Below are 23,645 nucleotides of genomic sequence, written 5' to 3'. Positions count from 1 at the left end.
CGTTGCAGTAATCTAGCCTTAAGGTACTAAAAGCATGGACTATTTTCTCTGTTTCCTGTAGAGATAAGGAATTTCTTAGGCTGGCAATGTCCTGAAAATGTAGAAAAGCTGTCCTAGTTATATTAGCTATATGCTGGTCAAATGATAGATCTGAATCCTTTTGACGCCTATAATATAATAATAATATATCATTCTTTAAGCTTAAGACTTTTCATAATAAGTCTGATTGCTTGTGGCTTTTGGACCCAAAAGAAAAACTGCTGTTTTATCACAGTTAATCATAGACATTTCGCTTCTTTTACACAGTCCTTGATTTCCCCTTTCTTTCATCTAGATTTATCGTCAGGTTTGGCTGATTTATAGAGCTGTGTATTATCCATCTGCATCACAATGAAAGTTAATGCCATGTTCGCTAAGAACTGAGCCCAGTGGAAATATGTATAATGTAAATAATAGCGGTCCTAAAATTGAGCCTTGCGGAGCTCCATATCTCACTTTTGTCTTATTTGAAGATAAATCCTTTACCTTTACGAACTGATAATGTTCAGTTAGATATGATTTGAACCACAATTCTCACACCATATTCTCTAATCTTTCTGCTGCACTGAGGCTAAGTAGTACTAATAAGGATACACAGACTTGATCAGAAGCAAGAAAGATGATCATTCGTTATCTTTACTAGATCCGTCTTGATGCTATGATGAGGTCTAAATCCAGATTGGAAATTCGTATATTTGTGGTTCTTATGTTAGTATAAGGGAATTTGTTGGTCCATGGCCTTTTCTCGGATCTTGGATATGAATGATACATTAGAAATAGGTCTGTTATTGGACAAATACACTACGTTGGTTTCTTGGGCCCTGAGTGGTCCAGCGGAATAAAGTGCTGTCACTATGAGCAGAGGATTGCTAGTCCAAATCTTGGTCGTGCTACTAGTCGTCGGCAGTCAGGCCACTCTTTTTCGAAAAAAGAGCTGCTGGCTGGCTGCATGCATGTCAGAGGAGGCGCATCTCAGTCTTCACCCTCCCAGTGTTGGAGGCATGGGTGGGGGAAGAATGTACAGGCTGGGTATTAAACCTTGATCAAAGGTTTAATAACTTCAAATTGAAGAGCTTTGGGTACCTGCCCCAGACTAAGGACCAAGTTTACTGTTGTTTATGAGGTCTGATTATAACTTGGAGCACTTCTTTTAGTAGTTTTGAAGGAACTGCATCAAGTGTGCATGTTGTGCAATTTGCTGAGGAGATCATCTTGTTTAATTATAGCTGTGGAAGTGGTAGAAAAGCTTTCAGCCTTTCATCTGCAACTAAGTATTGCTCTATATCGGCGACATCGGGTTATAGACAGGTTCGAATCAATACAGAGGGTTGGATTTGTTGTATTTTTAAAAATGTTATTATTGAAGAAGTCTATAAAAACACTGCTGCTAAAAATAGCTGGAATCTAAGGTTCAGTACCTGCCAGCTTTCTAGTAAGTTTAGAAACCACACTAAAAGTATTCTAGGATTGTTTCCATCGTTCTCTGTCAGAGAGGCCAAACAAGCTGATCCTTCTAGACTTCATAAGGCTGTCCTTTCAGGCAGAGTGTATTACCTCCAGCTTGGTCGACTACCTTAACATTTACATTTAAGGCATTTAGCAGATGCTCTTATCCAGAGCGACTTACACAAGTGCTTTGCTATTTACCCAAGAAAAACCTCAGCTAGTTTGAATAGACTAATAATTCAAAGATACCTCTAAGTTTAGACTCTACTAAACACAAACACTACCATTTACGCTTTAATTTCCGTACAGTTTGTTTTAAGGTACAGGTTTGTTCATTGTACCACACGCAAGCTTTTTTTTTTTTGCCACATTACCTAAGGTAGACTGAAAGGCATTTTCTAGCCCATTAGTTAATCTAGCTTCATTTGGTGTGATGGAGGTGGACTGAGGTCAATCAGTCTGGAAGGTTTTCAATAAATTGTATGGCTGCAAAAAGTGTTACTGAGTACTTCAGACAGTAGCAGGGGGATGTACATTTGTTTTTGCTAAGATGTAGCCCATAAGACATTAGGTAATGATCTGAGACTACTGAGCTTTGAGGAAGAATATTTAGGCTACCAATTCTAACACCCAGGGTCAAAACTAAATCCAGGGTATGATTACAGTAATGTGTGGGTCCAGTTACGTTTTGGTTAGTGCTGACAGAATCTGAAGTGGATGTAAATGTCTTCTACATCTCCAATTATTACCTTATCGTTGCCTGTGGCAAAATCACTAATTCTTTAAGAAATTCTGAGTAGGGCTCAGTGAGTCAGTGTTTCTGATGATTGTGTATTAGTGGTAAATTTATTTATTTATTATCCTCTGTCTGTACTGTGTTGTGTTGTCTGTCCGCACTTGTTTGTTTGTGTTGCACTTGTGTCTTGTATGCACTGTCTATGTTGCACCATGGTCCTGGAGGAACGTTGTTTCGTTTCACTGTGTACTCCGTATGTAGTTGAAATGACAATAAACCCACTTGACTTGACTTGACTTGACTTGAAATATTGATCAGGTCTGATCCAAGTTTCAGTCAGACAGAAAACATCTCATTTCTGATCACTTAGAATTTCATTTACAATCACTGCTTTTGAATTTAATGATCTTATATTGAGTAGACCAAGCTTTAGGTCTGAGGTTACTGCTTGAATAGGCGAGCTGTCAGAGTTATTCTACGTTTCGATTTAATTCAAGGCACCTAGCTGATGTCTCAATGCAGCTCGCAGACAATCAGTTCAGCCAGTCAGTCTACGGCCTGGTCCCGGCTCTGGATTGCCAGCATTACACTACTCCGTTGACTAACTAAAAGACAATGGGCTATGCCGCATGAAAGCAGCACCCTCCCTCCCACATGGCATGGACACTGCCCTTACCTACAAGACCACACTTTCCCCTTAAACTTTAACCAATCGCCTACGAAGCCCACTTGATATTTCTGGAGGGCTGTAGACTAAGGACTTTAGGGCCCAAAATGAAGTGAAGCAGACCAGGCTTTTAAAGGTGTAAAATCAGTTTTAATCAGCTTGGTAGAAATATATCCGCAAAGAAACCGTCCACAGTCTACAGAACGCAGGACTGAAACATGTTAAGAGTCTGATTATCAGCAAAACTGGATCCAGAATACTGCATTATGAATAAACACGATGAGCAAATCAAACACGTCTGCGGCTTTTAAAAGAACACAGGTTTTCATTCTCATTATATATTAAACATCGAATGACCACACTCGTCTAACACGGTCCCCCTCACCCTCACAGGATAAAAAGAAGACCAACTCATTGTGCCAAGCAGTGTGCAATAACAAAATTAATAGAAATTCTTTTCGCACCGTATCCACAAAATGTACATCCTAAGTAAAGAGGAAGAGCCAGTTTGTATTGAATAAAAAAAAAAAAAAAAAAAAAAAAAAAACACACACACAACCCCAAAAGCATCACCAATCACCATTTCCCCATCTTAATAAATTATGTAGCTGTACAACTCCCACTCTCCCACTCCCCTCCTTCACTTTTTAGTGTGCTTTAGTACCTTATGAACAGAAGATCTGTGCACTTGTATGTATGTGTGCATATCCAGCACGTTAGTATGTGAAGCTCAGATATATTAAAAGGTATGCATGTATACACACACATACACATATGAAAACAAATTATGTAAATACACACACACACACACACACACACATATATATATACACACACACACACCGGAGGACATCACATGCATGTGGGACAGGAGCTGGCCAAACAAAGGCATTGCGATGGACAGAAACAGAAGAGCTAGCTGCTTTGTGCAGAGGCGACCAACAAAAAAGACCAACAAAAGGAAAGGAGTCGGCCTGAGCTCACAGAGGCCAGCGCTGACTGGCCACCGGTTGAAGAGGCTGTGATCACCAGTGTAAGAGATCTGCTGTTCTTGGTCAACACAAACCCTGAAGACTCAGAGACAGGCGGAGGAGTAAGAAGAGCAACCGCTGCCTTCGAATGCATCGGACTGGTACAGGTGGGATGAACGGACAGAGGAAGAGTCTGAGCTCTGCTACATTACAGGAAGACTGCAGCATTTTTCAGTCTCCATCAGCTGAATCTGTATCATATCGTCGCTGTTGAAAAACAAACTTCACAAGAGCAGAAAAGAGGAGGAAAAAAAGAACATGCCTGTGAAAAGTTAATATAACATTTTTAGGCCATTTCTGTTGGTCTGTTTATCATGAAATTAGCACCACCAATTAAATGATGCCAAAATAAGACAATGGCAATATAACTGCTTTAATATTCGCACTATAGAAAACGCTTTTAGCCTCCACCTGCCGAGTGGGCATCGATTATTTATTTATTTTTTAGGGTCTTTTAACAGCTACTCAGAGGAGCCCAGTTATGAGAGTGTTAGTACGATGCTGGAAGAGTCTGAGAATTCATAAAGCTTGGAAATGTGACTCGTTCCTAATTACAACTGCTGACACACTTTCAGGCTGAGCCTTTGCAGTGCTTAGTTCATTATTATTATTATTATTTCTTTAAATCTCAAGTTATCTATGTCATTAAATCATTTCTGATCTTTTGAAATTGTTCCACTATTTAGAACAATTAATTTTATAATTTTATAATAAATTATTCATTCAATTAATCATTCATTTTAATTAATTTGATTTTTTGTGAAATTTTCTTTTTAATTAAAAAAAAATAAGTTTTTTTCAATTTTATCTGGAAAAGAAAGGGTAGCTGCTGAAATCTGAACTCAGTAAATGTACATAATTAACACAAGGTCTTATGCAAAAGTCTGGGCAACCTAACAACATTTTCAGAACTTCAGATCTCATCTTGACCTCCACAGTTCCCTCCCCTGAACCACCATTACAAAAAACCAACAACAAAAAAAAACACTTATAGCCTTCACCTTCGCCTTGTGGATATACATTTTTTATTTGTCTTTTTTTTCACAGCTGCTCAGATGAGCCCATTTATGAGAATTGATAAAGCTTGGAAATTTGACTCAGCTGACCTTTCGTTCCTAATTACAACTGTTGACACCTCAGGCCTTAGGATGTCAAAACTTTTGCACAGGCCACACTGATGATTAGTTTATTTATTTTAATAAGAACGTATCTGTCAATCAAAATGTTAAATCTTCATTATTAACAGAGAATAATTAGTTATAGTAGGTCTCCAGTATGGTGGTCTGAGTAGAGCTTTCACCAACTCCTACCAAAAACAATATCGTAGCAAGTGAAGTCATTTCAAACCTAGGCAAAATGCAGTCATTTATTAAGAGAATCTAGGCATTTTAAGTGATTTTATATAATGAAAATATCTTATTCTAGTCTAAGAAACAAGCTGGAATAACTCAGTGCTTAAAATCACTTCAAACTGATGAGATTTGACTTGATTTAAAAAAGAAATTTCACTTATTTTTTAAATTACAGGCATAATTAATGTCTTAAGGAACAGAAAGCATGTAAATAGACTCATGCCTGAGGTAAGTGGTTAGGTGGCTCATGTAGTACCCAAAAAAAACTTTCCCATCATCAACATTACTTAATTTCAACATCAGACACCTAGAAAAATGGTCTAACTGCCCTTACAATTATTTCACTTGCCTTAAGAACAGTTTTGGTGAGGAATTCGTCTGTCTATCGTTTGTCCCGAGGGGTCTTATTGGAGGTGGGGAACCGATGGCAGCAGTCTGGCACGGTTTGCTGATTTCCCTGCTCAAATAACATTGACTAAACCTGGCAATTAATGAGTAAACAGGGCAGGAATCCGGCCCTCCAGCACTCAAGTTTCCCGCCCGTGTGTTACATGGGGATGTATGTATGTGATGTATTCCAAATGTCCATTCATGGATCAGGTCAACTGGCCAGTGGCTTAAACTCCAAGACACATGTTTTCTGTTCTTTTCTAAGCTGAGGTCATCATCTGTGGTGGTCAACTCTATAATACAGATGCAGCAGAGAGAGATCTGGCAGAAAAAAAAGCTTTTCCTTTAAGCCTGATCTGATTTTAGTTATGTGGACTTTGGTTTACCCATTTGTGATGGAAGACCACCAGCTGAAACGACTTGTTCCAGGACGAAGAAGATGTCGGAGAGTGAATGCCCCTAAAAACGTGACATCAACAACTGGGAAGTCCTTCCCCTTATTCATAGTTTAAACACATACAGCAGGGCGTTGTACAGTCATTCAACACACACACACACACACGAACACTCACATACACAATGTCTAAGACGCCATCAGTGTCCTGCTTCGGGTGATCACAGTACAGTAGTAGAGTGGAGCTCTAAGGCACAAGGGTAGACAGTGACACATGCTACAGTGTCAGCGCATCCCCTGCTTTCAGAGAGCAAGGGGGTTACAAAGGGGGTTCGCCACAGTGGGCTCACACCCCGCTCGTTTGGAGGTTTTTAACAGTGCTTCAGCCCTAGTTATTGTTATACAAATGAGGATATTGAAATTCCCTAAAGCAAGACACTTCATACAGCGCAAACGCGTGCTTTGTGCTCCGGGGAGGGGCACGGAATCAGACATACTCTACAGGAAACATGCATGTTGTAATGTCCAGTTGCGCACACACACACACACACACACACACACACACACACACACACACACACACACACACCCAACATGGGGGTTTGTATTGTTGGAATGCTGTATTACATTTAACAGTCTCAGGGAGGAGAGGTGGGTGGGTGGGTGGGGGGGGGGGTCCTGAAACAGGTCAAATTAACACAGAGTGCTGCGGTCTCTCTCTCTCTCTCTCGCTCATGCTCTCTTTCCCTGGATCATACAAAAATAAAATCTTTATCCGTGTCTTCCCCAGAGTCAGCAGACTTGCTGCCCTGGCTCGAGTCCTTGTCTTTGTCTTTCTCGCCGTTGGCCGCCTTGTCCTTGGCCTTCGAGCCCGTCTCGTCCGAGTTCTGCTGGTTCGTGCTGGGACGCCGGGGGGCGTCCGATGAAGAGGCTGTCCGTGCTGTAGAAGAGAAGGTAGAAGGCGAAGGGCAAATCCATGAACATGGGATCGAGCAAGATGTTTACAGTAAACTCTGTCACAGTAATTGAATCTTTTGCTCTTTCATAACCAAGAAAATGTAGTTTTACTGTTTTTGTGATGTGCTGTAGTCATACACTTCCCCCCCCCTCGTTTGCATGTGCAGTTAGGGATACAGAACAGAACACCACGGTGTAAAAAATGACCACGCGAATCAGCCTGGCTGTAATTTTCCTGGTTAAAAGTCAAATCTGACTCTGATCTTTTTGGGAATGAGTATCTTTCATCACAGGTATGTCTTGATGCACACACACAGCTGATTATCTCATATCTTATATCTATATGATCTATATATCTAGATTACATCTTTATAACAGCTTTGAGCAAGGTTCAGCCAACCCACTGTTTTTGCCACTGCTTTTTGAGTAGCTAACTAATGCGATCACTAAAACTACCAGTGATAAAATTAGCTTGTTTGCTCCATAAAAAACACAAACAAAAGTAAAACTGCAACTAGAAAGCTGCAGCCGAGCCAAGCTGCGTTTGAACCCACTATCACACTAAAAACTAAAACTTAATCAATATGAATTTACATGCATTCCCTCTTTTTGAATTTGCTAAAATGTATCTAATCGTGCTGATTAGATAATCTAATCAGTTATCTAATAGTGCTGATACTGTCTATTTACCAAATATTGTTCAAACCACATAGTTCCTCTGCTTCTTTTATTAGAAGTGGTAACTCGGATTCTGAGATTTCTAAAGGTTATAAGCACAGGTTAAAATGTATTCCATCATTAAGGCACTTTAGAAGAGCAGCCCCGGATTCTCTCCTCTACAAGCACATCTCCCAGATAAAGTGGAAAAGGGGAAGGCACTCTTGAGCTCATGCCACCAAACTACTTATTTAGCATGTCAGCACTATCTGAAGGAGAGAATCAGAGATTACAATACAATTAGAGTCTTTTTTGGGTGAGGTTTTGGTGGAGTTTGGTGGTGGTTCAACAGTCACCAACTTTAGAGCCTACTGCATAACTGTTTTCATTCTAAAAGGGTAAGAAAGTGATCCACTGAATTCACCGCACTCAAATAGGTTGGGGAGATTGAGGCACAAAATAATGCTGGGTAAATGTAACATGGACTTTTCATGTTTTTGAAGACTTTTAATGCTTTAGGTCTTCTTTTCATATTCCCATACCAACACCACTGTTCTGCTAATTGAAACAGCGCTCTGACAGCTCTTTCTGAGGGTCTGCTGTACCATTAAGGTAACTTTCTGTTTGTGCTTCAGTCACACATTTCACTACACTATTTTACTGACCCTTCTGGAGGCTGTTATACATACATTTGAAAGCACATACACAACTCCCAGTAAGAGCCAGTACGTCTAAAAGAGGGCCTCCACACAGAGGGGATAGGTATGAGAGTGCTCCAACTAAACTTTGCCTCAAATAATCATAATCATAATCATAATAATAATAATAATTGCTACTGCTAATGGAACAGTTCAGCAGTAAGTAGTGTGCCCAAATGGTGCAACTTACCCCATAGCCTAGGGGGTAATAGCCAACCTAATTACATACAACACGTCTGCGTCTACCATAAAAAAGGTGGTTAAACATGGCAGATTTATTTAGAACAGCAATAATGCTGCTCTTTCTCTCTCCCGTAGGGTCTACATTCATGTAGAGTATAAATAACGATAATAATAATATTAATAATACATTATTATTATTTTTGCTCATTTTCTTTTCCTTATCATAAGTATCATCATTCCTTATTATTAGTTTTTTTATGATCTTTTTTTATTATTTATACTTCACTGTTAGAAAAAATAATAATGGATGTAGACCCCATGAGCTAGAGAGTGTGTAAGGTGGGGGTGTGGGAATATTATGTACATTATGTAGTGAATAAGACCGATATTAACTGATGTTTCTTGTTTACCGTCTCTCGTCACTAATCATATTTACGTAGACTCAGCCGTGTTGTATGTAATTAGATTGGCTATTACCACTTAGGCTGTGAGGTGAGTTACACCATCTGGACACACTGCTTACTGCTGAACTGTTCATACGCAGTAGGTGCTGGAACCAAAGTTTGCACTTTGCCCCGCTCTCCCCTGCATCTCTACACATGGAGAAATGTAGAAAAGCATATTCCTCGGTGAACAAAACATAATGGAACACACACACACACACACACACAAATAGAATAGAAACAGACATTTTCCAGGCAACACCGGGTCACATTTGGAGTATTTTGTTAAAAGACTGAGATGGTTTCTACCAATAATATTATGTATGGCTCTGTGAGTTAGATCGAGAAAGATAACCAAGCAAATCACTGTCCTCGGTGTTATTTGGAAAAAGGCCAGACAGAAGTGTGATTCACCAGAGGGTCATGTTTCCCACAAACTGCACCAGTGAATCAGGCTTCGCTCCGGCTGACGGCGTTACCCACAAGGAGGGATGAACTGCACGATGAAGGAGAAACGAAAGCTGATTGGTGTGAGGTCTAACCGGGCTGTGAGAGAGACGTCTTGCGCTCTTGCTCGCCCTCCTCCTCCTCCGAGCGCTGTGGTGAGCCTTGCGATCTGGAGGGTGCAGCTGGTTTGTCCAGCTCGGGGTCAGCTTTAAAAACACTAGCATCTCCCGCCGTGTCTGCTGCAGAGAGGAGCTGTGCTTAGCAGTCTTATAGGCAATTCCTCTGCTGCTTTCAATAACCAGGCATTTTGCAGTGGGAAAGGGCATTACTGTTCACTATGAAATGGCTACATTAGCCTCGTAGCTCCAGTACAAAAACTACAGAAGCAAACTTCACACACCAAATGGACAATGACTATATTCGGGGTGGGGGCTGAGTAAACTGAAGTGGTACTTTAATTTGACATAAACAAGGGCTACTATGTCTCATTAAGGATTACAGAGCTCCAGGGGATGCCATGGCCATTCATTTAGGGACATCTGAACACAGCAATGGCTTGGTCGAACTGGAGAGTTAGGAACGTCATCAAGGAGCTAAATGAGATGTGACTTCATTCTGTCTACCAATTACTGACTGGCTAGAGCAGAACAATTAAAGCCTGATCAGGGACTGATGGGAGATGGGAGACTGGATGGAGGAGCAGGTGCAGCATTGTAAAGATGGAGAATCAAACTAAAAACACATCAACACAAATCAGCAAGCAAACAACATGGAAATGGCAAAAGATAATAAAAGAAAAGCATGAGACGGCAACACATACAATTTGCACAGTTGCACAAAAGTAAGTGATCCTATTTCTAGATCTATAGATTACATTATTCAAGTTAGAATGACAAACACAACCTAACTAAACTAATAACATACAAGAGTTGTACTGTTCATGTCTTTAATTAGAAAGAAATCGAAAAATGCCCTAAATCCAAGGCTTCACTTACTTTTTCTAGCCTGCACTGTGGCCGTTTACTTGATGTTCCCAATCAAAGACACATACAGTACAACAGGTGTATTATTAGTGTGGTTAGATTGTGTTTGTCTATAACTAAACACGTAGATAAAGGTTCACTTACTTTTTTTGTCTAGATGATGTGACTGCAGACAGAGACATTTTACAGAAGGGATTGGTCGAACCCCCCTCCCCCCTCCTCCCTCTTCCAAAACTTACATATTCTTTAGTTTCTTAAAAATATGTACTGAATATTTAAAGTAATATAATTGTCAAAATTGTGGCTTGTGTGGCTCTATAAGGTGTGGTGTACGTTTTTCTTTACAAGTGCCTCCAAACTAACCCATCAGATACTTGTATCCTTGCAGTAAAATTGTGAGCTTCTTGACTTGTTTCCAGTGAGCTTCTTCAGTAGTAATGTTTTTGTAAAGAAGAATTCTCACTGCATATAATTTACATAAATGTATACCCAAGCCTGTGTAGAGACTTTCAGATAGTGTATTCTCCAACAATGACACCTGTACATCTGTGTGTACAGTCCCCCACTTGTTGGAAGCCTACCTTCCTGAGCGAAGTTCTTGGAGGCTGAGCTGCTCTGTAGAGGACTGGATGTTCCTTCCTTATCTAAGGGAGCTTTCCTCAGAGTTGACACCAAGCCTGGAGCCTTGGGACCTCCAACAGGGGACTCTGAGCCCTCTTCTGGCAGAAGAACATAATTAGCAATCTCGCAATTACCAAATTCTCAATGTTCACCTTGTGAACTCACCAGACTGGTGTACAGTACTGCATGATTTGTAAAGAGACACATGATTAAACATCTGCGTTATTTACACTACATTCATGTATGAGTTTTGGATTGTATAAATGCTTCAATTCATCTACGGTTTGTATTGTCCCTCCATCAATGGTCAGTGTCTGACCACAGAGCTGGTGGTGGATGGTGGACGATTGCCAGCCTAGCACTGACAAGTGTTGAAAACTCCATAATAATTCAGGGCCTGATGCAAAGACACACACACATTACCATGTCAGTGTAACTGCTGTGTTGAGAACGACTTACTACCCACTGATCTTCAGGTCAACGTCGAGTTTTGTGGTCAGAAACTGACCAGTGAGTGTGTACATGTGGATAAACTGTACATGGCTGTAAAAAGTGAACTGTAAGTGCATAGGAATATACCTGTATACTCTTACTCATTCTTTTACCCTTCCTACCCTAAGAAATTAAATATTGCAATATATGTTCTCATTCAGAACGAATCTGGGCCATGCACTGATCATAACTTACTCACATTCTTTAAGTGAGATATGATGCAAAATAGGTAACCTACCTATACTGCGGCTGCTGCTGGTACGGGGTTTCTGTGGAATGGCGGGTCTTGCAGCCAAGGCAGGCTTGGAACTCTGGGGAGGTGGTTTGGGGCTTGTAGGGCCAGAGGTTCTAGGTTTGGGTGCTGTGTCAGGCTTGCCTTCACCTCCGACACGTGGCACTCTTTCTGGGGAGCTCACAGTGCCACTGCCCTCAGACTTGCTGAGACCTACAGAGAGAGGGGAAATCAGCTTTACAAACACTACTACAGAATTTTGTCCTCAGGATACACAGTAATTTGCAAAAGTTATCAACCAATTAAAAGTCAGTAGATTTCTTTAAACAACTGTAGGTTTGTTGGCAAATTCAGCCCTACTACTTAACAGAACCATCTTTTGCTCACTGTTTGAGAGTGGCAGATTCTGTCTTGTCTAGGCAGAGTCTAGGTGGTATGATCCATATATCACTTATATCACTGTGTAGCATTTCTTACCTCTCTATTGGTGCAGGTTTTGAACAGTGCACATGGGATACTATAACCTGAGGTTATTTTTATGGCTTGTTTTATAGCAGGAAAAATGTGACAGAATCATTACTGACGTGGGATGTGGCAAATTTGAAAGGGGGTAAAATCCCTCTAGTAGTAATTCCAATATTCCGGGTTCAGCATCTGCACAGGAAATATTTGGATTAATTACAGGGCATGGCTCCCTTACCTGACGGAGGTCCGTCCGCCTTGTCCGGACTAGATGAAGTGTCTGATACCTGCAAGATCATAAAAGCTGGTTAGCTGGTTAACATAGTCAGTCATCAATATTTTTATTTTAACGATTTACCAAAAAATGATAATGCTCCACACATACACTATATGGACAAAAGTATTGGGACACACCTCTTAATCATCAAATTAAGGATTTTCATTCGATCCCATTGCCACAGGTGTATACAATTAAGCACTAGTCACTAGTCATGCAGTCTGCCTACACATACACATTAGTGAAGGAACAGTTGTTCTAAGGAGCGCTCTGAATTCCAGCATGGTACTGTAATAGGATGGCACCACTGCAGCAAGTCTGTTGGTGAATTTTCCTCCCTCCTAGATATTTCACAAACAACTGTGAATGGTGTTATTGAAAAGCGGAAGCATTTAGAAACCTCAGCAACTCAGCCACAAAGAAGCAGACCACGGAAAGTTATAGAGCAGCTGTTAGAGCTGCTGTTAGAGCTGCAAAAGAGGACCAACTCCATATTGAAGCCCATAGATTTAGAATGGAATGTCTTTAATACTCCTGTAGGTGTAATGTGTAGACGTCCCAATACTTTTGACAATTTAGTGTGCATATATACACAACTGAATAGTACTTATTGCATGTTTCTACTGCATTTTCAGTCTGTAATTACTCAAATAGTGGACCTACAAGTTGGTGGGGTGCCTACTTACTGCAAGTACAAGGCAGAGGTTTATAGTACAGTAGATGTATCACACCTGGCAAACGCGCACTGAAAATGATCCACTTTTTAAACGCATGGGCAACGTGCACCACAGCAGTCAGCCAGTCAGGGAACTAAGCCAAACTGCACGTCTGCAGGATCTTAATAGCAGCTAGAAAAGCAAACGCAGGCAGAGAGATCGGAGCTCTTTCGGCAGCCCATTATGCGCCTCATTCCACCTCAAACCCACAGACGGCCAATGGAGCATGCTAATAATAACGGCCCAACAGAGCTGAACAGCGATCACTCTTAATAAAGCTCATGTCATCTCTGGTGTGAGGACGACCTATCGAAATCAATAGCAGGCACACTGAGCAGAAACTCAGCCCTACTCTTGAAGATCTAGTGCCCTGCAGGATTTACTTTCAGCTGTGATCGAACCACAAAAGTCTTGGGTTGGGTTCAAATGTTGAAATTAGGGCTGCAAGTATTGTTTATTTCCATAATCGCTTCTAATGACTCTTTTTTTTTGCGTTAACTGATTGAACAAACCAATGGGAATGACATTTAAATAATAGTACACTGAATCTAAATCTAGATCAAACACATATCTCTAGTCCCATTACATGTAATGTTCCTGACACAAGGAGGCTGAAGACTGATACAGGCTTCCGCCAACACGCGCACAGCCAGCCTCTTTTTCCAAGGCAACCAAAGCGCAGTGTCCCCTGCTCTGATGCATCAGACAGCAGATGCCAGTGGCGGCCAAACATTGCACTGGAATGATGTGGGGAGAAAGTGCTATTCATCCACCCTGGAGACAGCAAGGCCAAAACAACCGGGATTGCGAACTAGCGATCCTCTGGTCATAGTGATGGAGCCTCATTCCCTGGACCACTCAGGGCCCCCTAGATCTTCTTTCCTCAAGTTCATTTCTTCAGTAAGAGTGCACTAGAGTTTTACCTAAAATTAACAGCAACATTATGCTTCAATCGATCAGACATAACATAAGTACCACCTAAGAAGCCCCCGGCCTCTGAAGGCAGCAGATCCTAAAAGTCCTGTAAGTTGTAAGGTGGATCACATCTATGAGCCTTAGATGGCCATGACCCTGCCACTGATTTTCTGGTTGTCCTTACTTGGAGGACTTTTGGTAGGCACTGACCACAGCTCAGCTACTGGGTGCTAAGATACTGAAGTATCAGTGTGTGACAGTTTAATAGATGATTGTCAAAGCTGAGCTGTGGATCGATCAAATTTCACATCCTACTCCCACCCTTCCGTTCACTCTGTTCACAGCTCAGAGCGCTGACAGACTCAAACACCCTGAGATTTCCACTGCGTCCGCAACACTGCACCCAAACAGGGCACATTATCCCCGGAGCAGTGATGGCCCATTCAGAGCAGGTTCTATTATGAGCTGATTGCTGTGTTCTGTGTCGGTGAGCATGTAACGATCGCTGAGATCACTGATACACTTCCGCAGTAACTCCGATTTCGACACTGATCCATCCAGCCTGTCTCAAGCCACCACCTACCAAACTGGTGGCTTAAGACAGATTTACCTACAGATTCCAAACTGGACAGTGTGCAGTACAGCTACAACCGGTAGGAACAGTCATGTGGAAGCTTGTACTGTGCTTCTACTTTGGGCCATATTCAAAAAACAGTGAAACAGGGGATACTTTCAGGATACTTTGGGGAGAAAGGCTGAAATACGAGGGTGTTAAACTGCTGCTGGTTATATCACAGTCTATACTGTTCAGATTACTATTACATTTATTCCATTTAAATTCTGTGAAATGAAATTTCCTCTTTTGAGGACAATAAAGAATGTAATCTAATCTAACAATAATTTCACAGCCATCCCTGAGGAGACACCAAAGCACACAAGAAAGGTCGTTCATATTTCGCCCAAGTGTAATAATAGAAAATGGGCTTCTGAAAAGCTGCCAAATGAAAGTGCAGAGTTTTAGCGGAGCCCTTTAAACTTTTTAAGCTGATGCAGCCCAGTGGTCCATCCTCACAGTCATTGATTTTTTTATATTAAGTACAAAATATTAAAAGCCTCTCCAGTCTTATGAAGCTGTACACCACGTCTAAAGTGCTTTTCTACTTGGCCTGTAAGAGGTTTAGCATTTGGCCAGTATCATATTGCATGACTAAGGCATACTTGGGGTGCAAATCGACTTGGCATCAAAGACGAGAGACAGCTTATTAATCTCCCTAAGTTATTAAATGGGCTATCAGAAAACCGGTGAGGCAGGTAGACAGACTGCACTGTCACATAATGGCCACTTGATGGCGATATTTTACTATTTTTGCCATGATGTTGGCAGTGTAGAGAATATTCCACTGGTAACATTCAAGAACATTATTCAAATAAATAAATAAAAACATAAAAAAAAGGCTGTACCAGTCAAATGTTTGGACATACCTTTCATGATCTGAAAGACCCTTTCATCGTGTGCTAAAACTATATATATATATATATATATATATATATATATATATATATATATATATATACACACGCACACACACACACACACACACACACACACAAATAATGAGTTAATCATAAATAAAAAGGTCACAGAGGTCACCTTATGTGTCACGAACGTGGCTCTCTTCTCTTGTTTTGCCTTCATCTCCGCCAACAGGCCACATCCCATTACTTGGATGCCATAACGCCGGCCACCCTGAGGGCTTCCCTCCGAGGGCTCAGAGTCCACTGAGTCTGGAGTCTTCAGCTCCTCTGAGCGGTCAGAGCTGCTGCTGCGCTCTGTGGGCAAGGACTGGGACTTGCCCTTAGCCTCGGCTGCAGGACTCCGCACAGAGGCCTTAGGGGAAGAGGGCTCTTCTGTGGCCAAAGGAGCAGCCTGAGCAGAGGTCTGGACCTTCTCCTTCTCTTTCTCCTTTTCCTTCTCCTTCTCCTTTTCTTTCTCTTTCTCCTTCTCTTTCTCCTTCTCCTTGTCAGACTTGCTGGAGCGGGACTTGATGAGGTTGAGGAAGCCACCCTTGCGGGAGTCGCGCTTCTTCTCGCCATCCTGAGAGTCCGAGCTCTTCAGGGAGGGCCGTCTGATGGAGATAGGCAGACAGAGAGAGCAGTGACCAGTGGAATCAGAGCATAGCATCCAGGTGCTTTGTGTATTTTTACGGCACTGAACTGCAGGCAAACTATATAACAAACCAATTGATGGCAACTCTCGAGCCAGCTTTGAGTCATTGAAGAGCTGCATACCTGAGACCAGTTCTTCTTACCAGAGCAAAATTGAGCCAAAAATGAACAACATTCTGACAATCTGGTAGCAGTAAATATGAACACTAAGTGAAATGGTGGGTAGATAGATAGTCCCTTCTGTGACTGAACCTAACGTAAACTACTAGCACAGCAATACACCAACAACTCCAGGAGTCCAAGGGGTAGTAACAACAACCTGGCAAGCATTCTGAGAGGGGATGCAGGTGCTGGAACTCACTTGTCTATTTTGGTGACTCTCTTGGAGAAAAACTCATCCACTCCCTCATCTACCCTTCCCATGAGGCCATTTTGCTCTCCGTCTTGAGGTGGCGTGCTGCTGATTTGCTGTAAGAGCACATTAGAGAACATGATCAATACATTTTCAACATTTCTGAGGTACTAGTTTATCTCCATATGTCTGTAGGGATTAAACGACTGGGACTCTTTTAGTAGTGCTGCACAGGACCGCCAGCATACTCTACAGTAAGAAGAAGAGGACACTCACAGGAACTCTACTGGAGTTAATCTTCTTGTTCCTCTTGGGCCGTAATTTGGTGTAATGTTGGAGTTTCTTGGCCTCCTCAGACGGCAGCTCCCCCATGCCTCCGGACGCCTTCTTCTCCAACTTTGATGGAGGTGTAGGGTCCTCCACATGGATGGGCACGTCCTCCAGAGCCTTATCCAAGTCAAACTCCATCTCTGACATAGTAAAAGCCAATTAAAAAACAATGACCAACTACAAACATTAGCAACACACTATCTTACTATTAAAGTAATGAAAAAAATAAAAAATTGAAAACACATGAAATGGGAAGAAAAATCATCATATAATATAAGACAATCAGAAATAAGAATAAGAGGGCCAGGCTACTTTGCCATCAGTCTGAGAGAGCACAATTGGTCTTGCTCTCTGCGGGTGGGTCATTACTCTGAAAGTGATGATGGCCGGCACTGGGAAAGCTCTGGAAATCGGCTGCTTTCCTCAGAGTGTGTCGGATACCCAGCAATGTGGCTGGCTTTGCATGTATTGGAGGAGACATGTTAAGTCCTTACCTAGTCCTTACTCTAGTGTCAGGAGCACTGCTAGTTCTAGGGGGAGTTACTGATGGGTGGGTTAATCAGCAGTGCCAAATTGGGAGAAAAACAGGGAGAAATATAGGGGTTGTTTTTTTCATTTCTCCACCCATCCATTCACCTGACATTCAGCCCACACAGTCCTGCAATTCTGAATTCCAAGGCAGTTAAAATATCAAAGAAAAAGAAAAGCCTACATGGTTATCTTACTCACCAAAAGCTCTGGAGACAGGCCTCAACATCCTGCTGTGAATGCTCTTCCTTTTTGACTTGGGGGTCATCTACAACACAACGATCAAAGCACTAATGATCACTGGCATTGATCCTGGACGCCTCACACACCTCTTACAATATTCTGAGACAGACCCTTATTTCCCCAGGCCTTCCACACAGGAACAATAGCACTGTTTGAATGTCTACCCTCTCTCGTCAGGCTTACTGTTCAGCTTGCTACGCTGTGTTCAAGTGTCCGATTCTACTGTAAGTCAGTAGTGCCTAGTCTTGCCCTTGTCTTTGTCTACTTCCACAACTCTTGCGTGCTGGCGGCCCTGGTTTTCTGTCTGCTCCTCAGTCCTGTCTGTAGTCTGTAACCTCACCCTCTTGTAAGCATCCCCAGGTGTCTCATGTGCAGAGTCTCAGCGTATTGAAGTCCCAGTGTTTCCCCACTGCTGCAGCAGAGCTAGAACAGGCCTGGCTCACACTGGTATACAACAGCTGTCCCATCTTTGTTGTGCATTACTGTGGCTGCCTGGCTCTTTTTGGTTCTTGTTTCCAGCCGTGTTACTTCATTATGGACCCCTCCTCACTGCACTGCAAGAGGCATGCAACTACATCACACAAAGTCATTTCTGAGGTCACTGCAAAAGTACAAAACAAGGTTTAACCCCCTGGAGTCTAAGGGCGTTTCCTCAATGTTGGCATATCTTCTTAAATGCACCTTTAAAGGCATGTATATATAAGATAATACTGTATCCTCAATCTTAGCTCTCACTGTAATGAGACTTGATGCACGAATCCACCAATTACAGATGAGCGGCAGATGACGGACACATTAATCCACCAGACAGGGCAAGGGACAGAGACTAGTATCTTGACCAAACTTCACTCAAGTCTGGATGTGAGTCACATATGATCTGGCAATCAGTTGCAATGGAAAGGACGGGTTCTACAGACTCCTACATATTTCTGTACACCATATTTCTGTACTACATAATCACCATAATAAGACATTAATATGGAGAAACATGGAGAAATATCAAAAGGTTAACTAGCTGTACTGATTTTAGATTATTCTTATCAGTATGTTTCAGGACTGAAGCTTTCAAGAGTTTCAGTTTATGTGACAGAAGCATGCAGACTGAGTAATATTACAGGATTTTACTGAAATGTGTGTTCACTCAGTGTTCTGTGGTCCGCTTCCATCAGTGTGGTCACATGTGGGGTTGTTGGATTGGTTCATTTTGTGATGTGACTCCTGGATGTGGAGACTGGCTAGGTCACTCCAGGACCTTGAAATGCTTCTTACGAAGCCACTCCTTTGTTGCCCTGGCAGTGTGCTTGGGATCATTGTCATGCTGAAAGACCCAGCCACATTTCATCTTCAATGCCCATGCTGATGGAAGGAGGTTTGCACTCAAAATCTCACAATACATGGCCCCATTCATTCTTTCATGTACACGGACCAGTCATCCTAGTCCCTTTGCAGAGAAACAGCCCCAAACCATGATGTAGCCACCCCCATGCTTCACAGTTGGTATGGTGTTCTTTGGATGCAACTCAGCATTCACTCTCCTCCAGCATTCACTGGAGTGATTTTCAGATTTTTTTTTTCTCATTTTGTCTCTCATAGTTGAGGTCTACCTATGATGTCAATTACAGGCCTCTCTCATCTTTTTAAGTGGGAGAACTTGCACAATTGGTGACTGACTAAATCCTTTTTTTCCCCACTGTATATTCCGTTCCCTCTCATTTTGGGGCGGCAAGGTGGAGGCTGAAGACTTACTTATACAGATGTTGGTGCACTGAGGTGTGAGCCTGTGGGTCTTCATTCACACAAACACAGACAGACAGACACACACATGCGAGTCTATTAAAGACGGCACCAGAATTCTGCCCCAGGACCCCCGCTAGCTCTTCTATCGACGGGGGGGAAAGAGAACTGGCACGGCGGGCCCAAAGATGAGACATAAAATCATCTCTCAGTTTTCATCAATACAGAAGATAGGGCCTTCGAGCTTAGACTCACACTGAGCCCCGTAATCACCACACATCAAGCAGACGGAGACAAAGAGGGAAGAAGCGGGACAGAGGGGTAGAGAAGACACAGCGAGGAAGAGAGTGTGAGGGAACAGGACAGGGAGAGATGTGACTGGGCAATAGTGAGTGTGTGTGGGGGGGGTGAACAACAGTGTTCTTTATCTGAGTGTTTATGCACAGGGAAGCAGAGAGAGAAAGAGAGAGATAGAGAGAGGATGAGACAAGGGGCACAGGGTAAAACAGCCTGTACTTACACTGGTGCAGCACAGAGTCTCCATGAAGCAAATGATTGGGGGGGGGGTAAGAATAGGGGAAAGGAAGAAGAAGAAAGGGCAGAAAGAGAAGAAAGGTAAGAAGCTCAGCGGTTCAAGAGAAGAGAGCAAAAAGAGAGAAAGGAAAGAAACTGAAGAGCAGAACAACAGAGCGCGAGAGCGAGAGCGGGAGAGCGAGGAGCTGAACGAGGAGGTCGCTGAAAACCAAACGTCCCTTTTCAATGACTTGCGCCTCCATGTGTGTCAGTTTGTGAACCCGGACAGACAAAGAGACAGTTTCCACAGAGATACCGACGCACAGAATGAGCTTTACAAGCTACACACATTTACATTACAATGAACTACTCATACAATAGACATACAACCACACACTCGCAGGCTCAGTGACACTCGGTGGATCTCCACTAATGAATAGCAGCCATCGCTTATAGACTTCCACAGAACAAGCAGGGCATTGTACCCAAGAGCTTCCTTCCAAAGGTCTCAAACAGTACGTGACACTTTGTTTGAACAACCTAACCTGCTCAGAGTGGACCTGACACTATGTGACTGACGCAGAAAGCCCAGGCTTTAATTCTCACACCTGCAGCCTGGAAAAAAAAAAAAAGAAGAAAATACTGGCCTGGTTGCCTGTCCAAAGGCAGAACCTCCTGCCGCACTCACTGTAACGCAATACTCCAGTCAAATGCTAGAGAACCTGGTAGTTGAACACCCATCCACCACATAATACTGCAGTCTAAAGTACATTAGCATGCTAGCTAGTGTCCAAACATTTAGGAAACATATTTTTACAGGTTTTTATGACTGTGTTTTCCCATGTTAAAAATAGCTCATCAGTTGTTCAGCTTTTTAGACTTTTCCTGAATGATTAGCCACAAATTTGAGGACTAATCTGCAACTAGCTACTTAGCCAACAGTCTTCACAAACATATGACATTTTTAGAACACTGCAATGATGCTGTAGTGACTAAATAAGACGTTTCCATGGCCATGTTATCATGTTATCGCATGTTAAAATGTAATTTATTTATTTATTTAAATATTTTAAAAATCTATGTAGTTTTCCTCAACGATCAGCGACAAACTTGAGGACTGCTACAGATAAACAGCAGCAGTCTTCTCAAATCTAAGTAATTGTAATGATGCAGAAACTCTGTAATGATGCTGTAGTGACGCATCACAGAGAAGGAACTATCCGTGATAGCAAGTGTCTAAAACCAGCCGTTTCATAAAGGTTTTTATTTTGATGCGATTCAGCAGTTAAAATGTAGGATCATCCAGTGTGGTCCGGTGTGAAATTTCCTGTTTCAGAGAAACATAGGGAGTCAGAATTATTCCCAGATGCACAAATGCACAGCATTATACCTGAGTTTTTATCAAAATACATGCATGGTGTTTCCCCACGTTACAGTGCTTACCTACTAGCTAGTGCCAGCACCTGAGAGGGTCATGGTTAGTGTGCTCTGAAACCAGCCCACCGCATCTATGAGTACCTGCCACTAACGCATCACTGAGATTAGGCACCACAAGGGTGCCATCCGCAGCATGCAGCCACCCAGAGAGAGTGAGGCCATATACACCCATGCATAACCCATGCACATTTCACATCGAACCACTCTGAATGATTAACCACTCTTTAATTAAGTTCATTAATTGAGCTATTATAATCAAATCTGTGGAATTCACCTTTAATTATAGCAGCCTCACACTGATCTCTTGAGATTCCTGTCCATTTCAGTCCACTCCCCTACTAACCTTGAGCTTTATGTCCGAAGCAGAACACAACACTGACACAAATCTGTGGTCGTCTATTCCAACACTGGAACGCTTTACTGACCAGCACACTCTCCAGACCTTAATCCCTGGGCTGCCAGGGCTCCGTCTGCAACAGTAGGTGAAATGCTGAAATAGGCACACACTAATTCAAGCACCCAGTTAGTGGAAGAGTGGGTTGGAATGGAGCAGTTTGATTGCTTAGCTTATCTCTGCTTTTTACTGCAAAACAATAATCCTCTTAACTACTAAAAGACAAGCTTTTCTACATTTCTCAACGAGCTGAGAGATCCAGCACCGGCACGGACAGTGAAAGAAGCAGTAGAGTAATATAAAATGATTTTACACAAATATGACTTGAGTTACTCAGTGTTTTCCTGTATGTGAACTGTGGATTAATCACCAAAGTTTAACCATAACAACGTTGTAATACATTTGACTGTTTACAGTAATAATTCTCTCAATCTAGTCACAAAGCTACAGTGTAGCAGCCTGCTGAGCCATAGAGATGCTATTCCCTCCATTACAGGTCTGTGGAGCATCACAATGATTTTAAGGTAATCATTTAAGAATGAAAATAAGGTGAATATTGCTTTAAGTGGCAATACAACCACAGGCTTATTAATACTGCCTTTAAGACTTAATCCCTACACATATGACTTAATACCAACAAATACCACCATAGAGCAGAAAAACCCATGAAGAGGTTATAAAAATAACAATACCCTGCTGGGCCAACCCCACTGCAAAGCTAGCAAAGAGAGATCAGCCAAGACCAACGTAAACACAATCTCGGAAATCCAGCCTACTACAACAAGGCAAATAACAACTTCATTAGCACATCTTCAGGCCAATGCTTCCTCCAAAAAAAATGGATATAAGGAGAAGCTCACCATGCAGGTCTCCAGGTCGTCCAGCCTTTCAGCCTCCAGCAGCTCCATAGTGCCCCGTTTTGGGGCTCTCGCCTCTGGAACGTCCAGATCCAAAGACTCCTGCTGCACCAGGGGGCGCCCTTTTCTCACCAGATGCTCTGCCTGGGGGCACATATGAGCGACTCCTATTATTCAATATTACACAGTAGGGCTGAGGAGGAAACTGCTTGCTAATCAATACTGCAATAGGAGTATGAGTGTCATTAACACCACAAGAGGCTGAGGCTGAGTATCCTGAAATGAGCCTAATGTCAGCATCACAGTGTATTCCTCCAGCCCTACTGTTCAGGAACTGCAGGGATGACGGCAACCCAGGGTCCACAGGAGAACATGGCTATCGTTCATGAATTTTATCAAGTTATATAGAGGTGCAGCGGCTAATCGACTTGGTCAGCTAATATTGACGTCAACTAATTTAATAACCCATTAGTTGGTGATGTTTTGTGCTATCTAGGAATGGTTCGGGAAGCATGCGAACTGTGGATTAATCGCCAAAGTTTAACCATAACAACTTTGGAATACATTTTACTGTTTACAGTAATAATTCCCCTTAATCTGGTCACAGAGTTGCAGTGAAAACATACAGACTGAGCTGCTGTCTGTAACATGGAAGGAGCGTGTGGATGAAAAATTGAGCCACAAGAGCCAGAAGGCAACCATGGGAGGCGCCTAGGAGATGCTTGGGGGTGCCATGGCTATTCTCTACAGCACCCCCAAGCACACCCTAGTACCTCCCGGGCGGCGCCCATGGTTGCCTTCTGGCTCCCGTGGCTAAATTTTTTTATCCACACGCTCTGTCCACGTCACAGACAGCTGATCAGTCTGATCAGTCTTGAAAAAATGTCTTTTCAAAAGTCAATAATAATTAAGGCAATTATGTTTAGGCTAAAAACCAATGCAGGTGATCAGAT

At 42.3% G+C, this 23,645-nt stretch overlaps 1 protein-coding gene across 4 annotated transcripts in view; it reads right to left on the bottom strand.

Annotated features, from left to right (window-relative positions):
* Positions 1–3,030: 3,030 nt before the first annotated feature.
* Positions 3,031–23,645, bottom strand: part of LOC140556378 (F-actin-uncapping protein LRRC16A-like) — a 123,116-nt gene continuing 102,501 nt past the window's right edge. The window contains exons 29-38 of one of the 4 annotated variants that reach the window (XM_072680221.1): positions 22,696–22,836; positions 17,716–17,782; positions 16,933–17,126; positions 16,666–16,772; positions 15,790–16,264; positions 12,469–12,517; positions 11,775–11,981; positions 11,005–11,142; positions 9,536–9,679; positions 3,031–6,995 (exon numbers count right to left, since the gene is read on the bottom strand). In XM_072680221.1, the coding sequence (XP_072536322.1) occupies positions 6,808–6,995; positions 9,536–9,679; positions 11,005–11,142; positions 11,775–11,981; positions 12,469–12,517; positions 15,790–16,264; positions 16,666–16,772; positions 16,933–17,126; positions 17,716–17,782; positions 22,696–22,836 (1,710 nt within the window). In that variant the 3' untranslated portion in view covers positions 3,031–6,807. The remainder of the gene's footprint in view (positions 6,996–9,535; positions 9,680–11,004; positions 11,143–11,774; positions 11,982–12,468; positions 12,518–15,789; positions 16,265–16,665; positions 16,773–16,932; positions 17,127–17,715; positions 17,783–22,695; positions 22,837–23,645) is intronic. The other 3 variants (XM_072680223.1, XM_072680222.1, XM_072680224.1) reach the window with 3 other exon arrangements.

Source organism: Salminus brasiliensis, chromosome 5 (assembly GCF_030463535.1).
Source record: "Salminus brasiliensis chromosome 5, fSalBra1.hap2, whole genome shotgun sequence".
In the NCBI taxonomy this organism is placed as follows: domain Eukaryota; kingdom Metazoa; phylum Chordata; class Actinopteri; order Characiformes; family Bryconidae; genus Salminus; species Salminus brasiliensis.
Note: the sequence above shows the minus strand (reverse complement) of the source record. Positions and strands in the feature narration are given on the sequence as shown.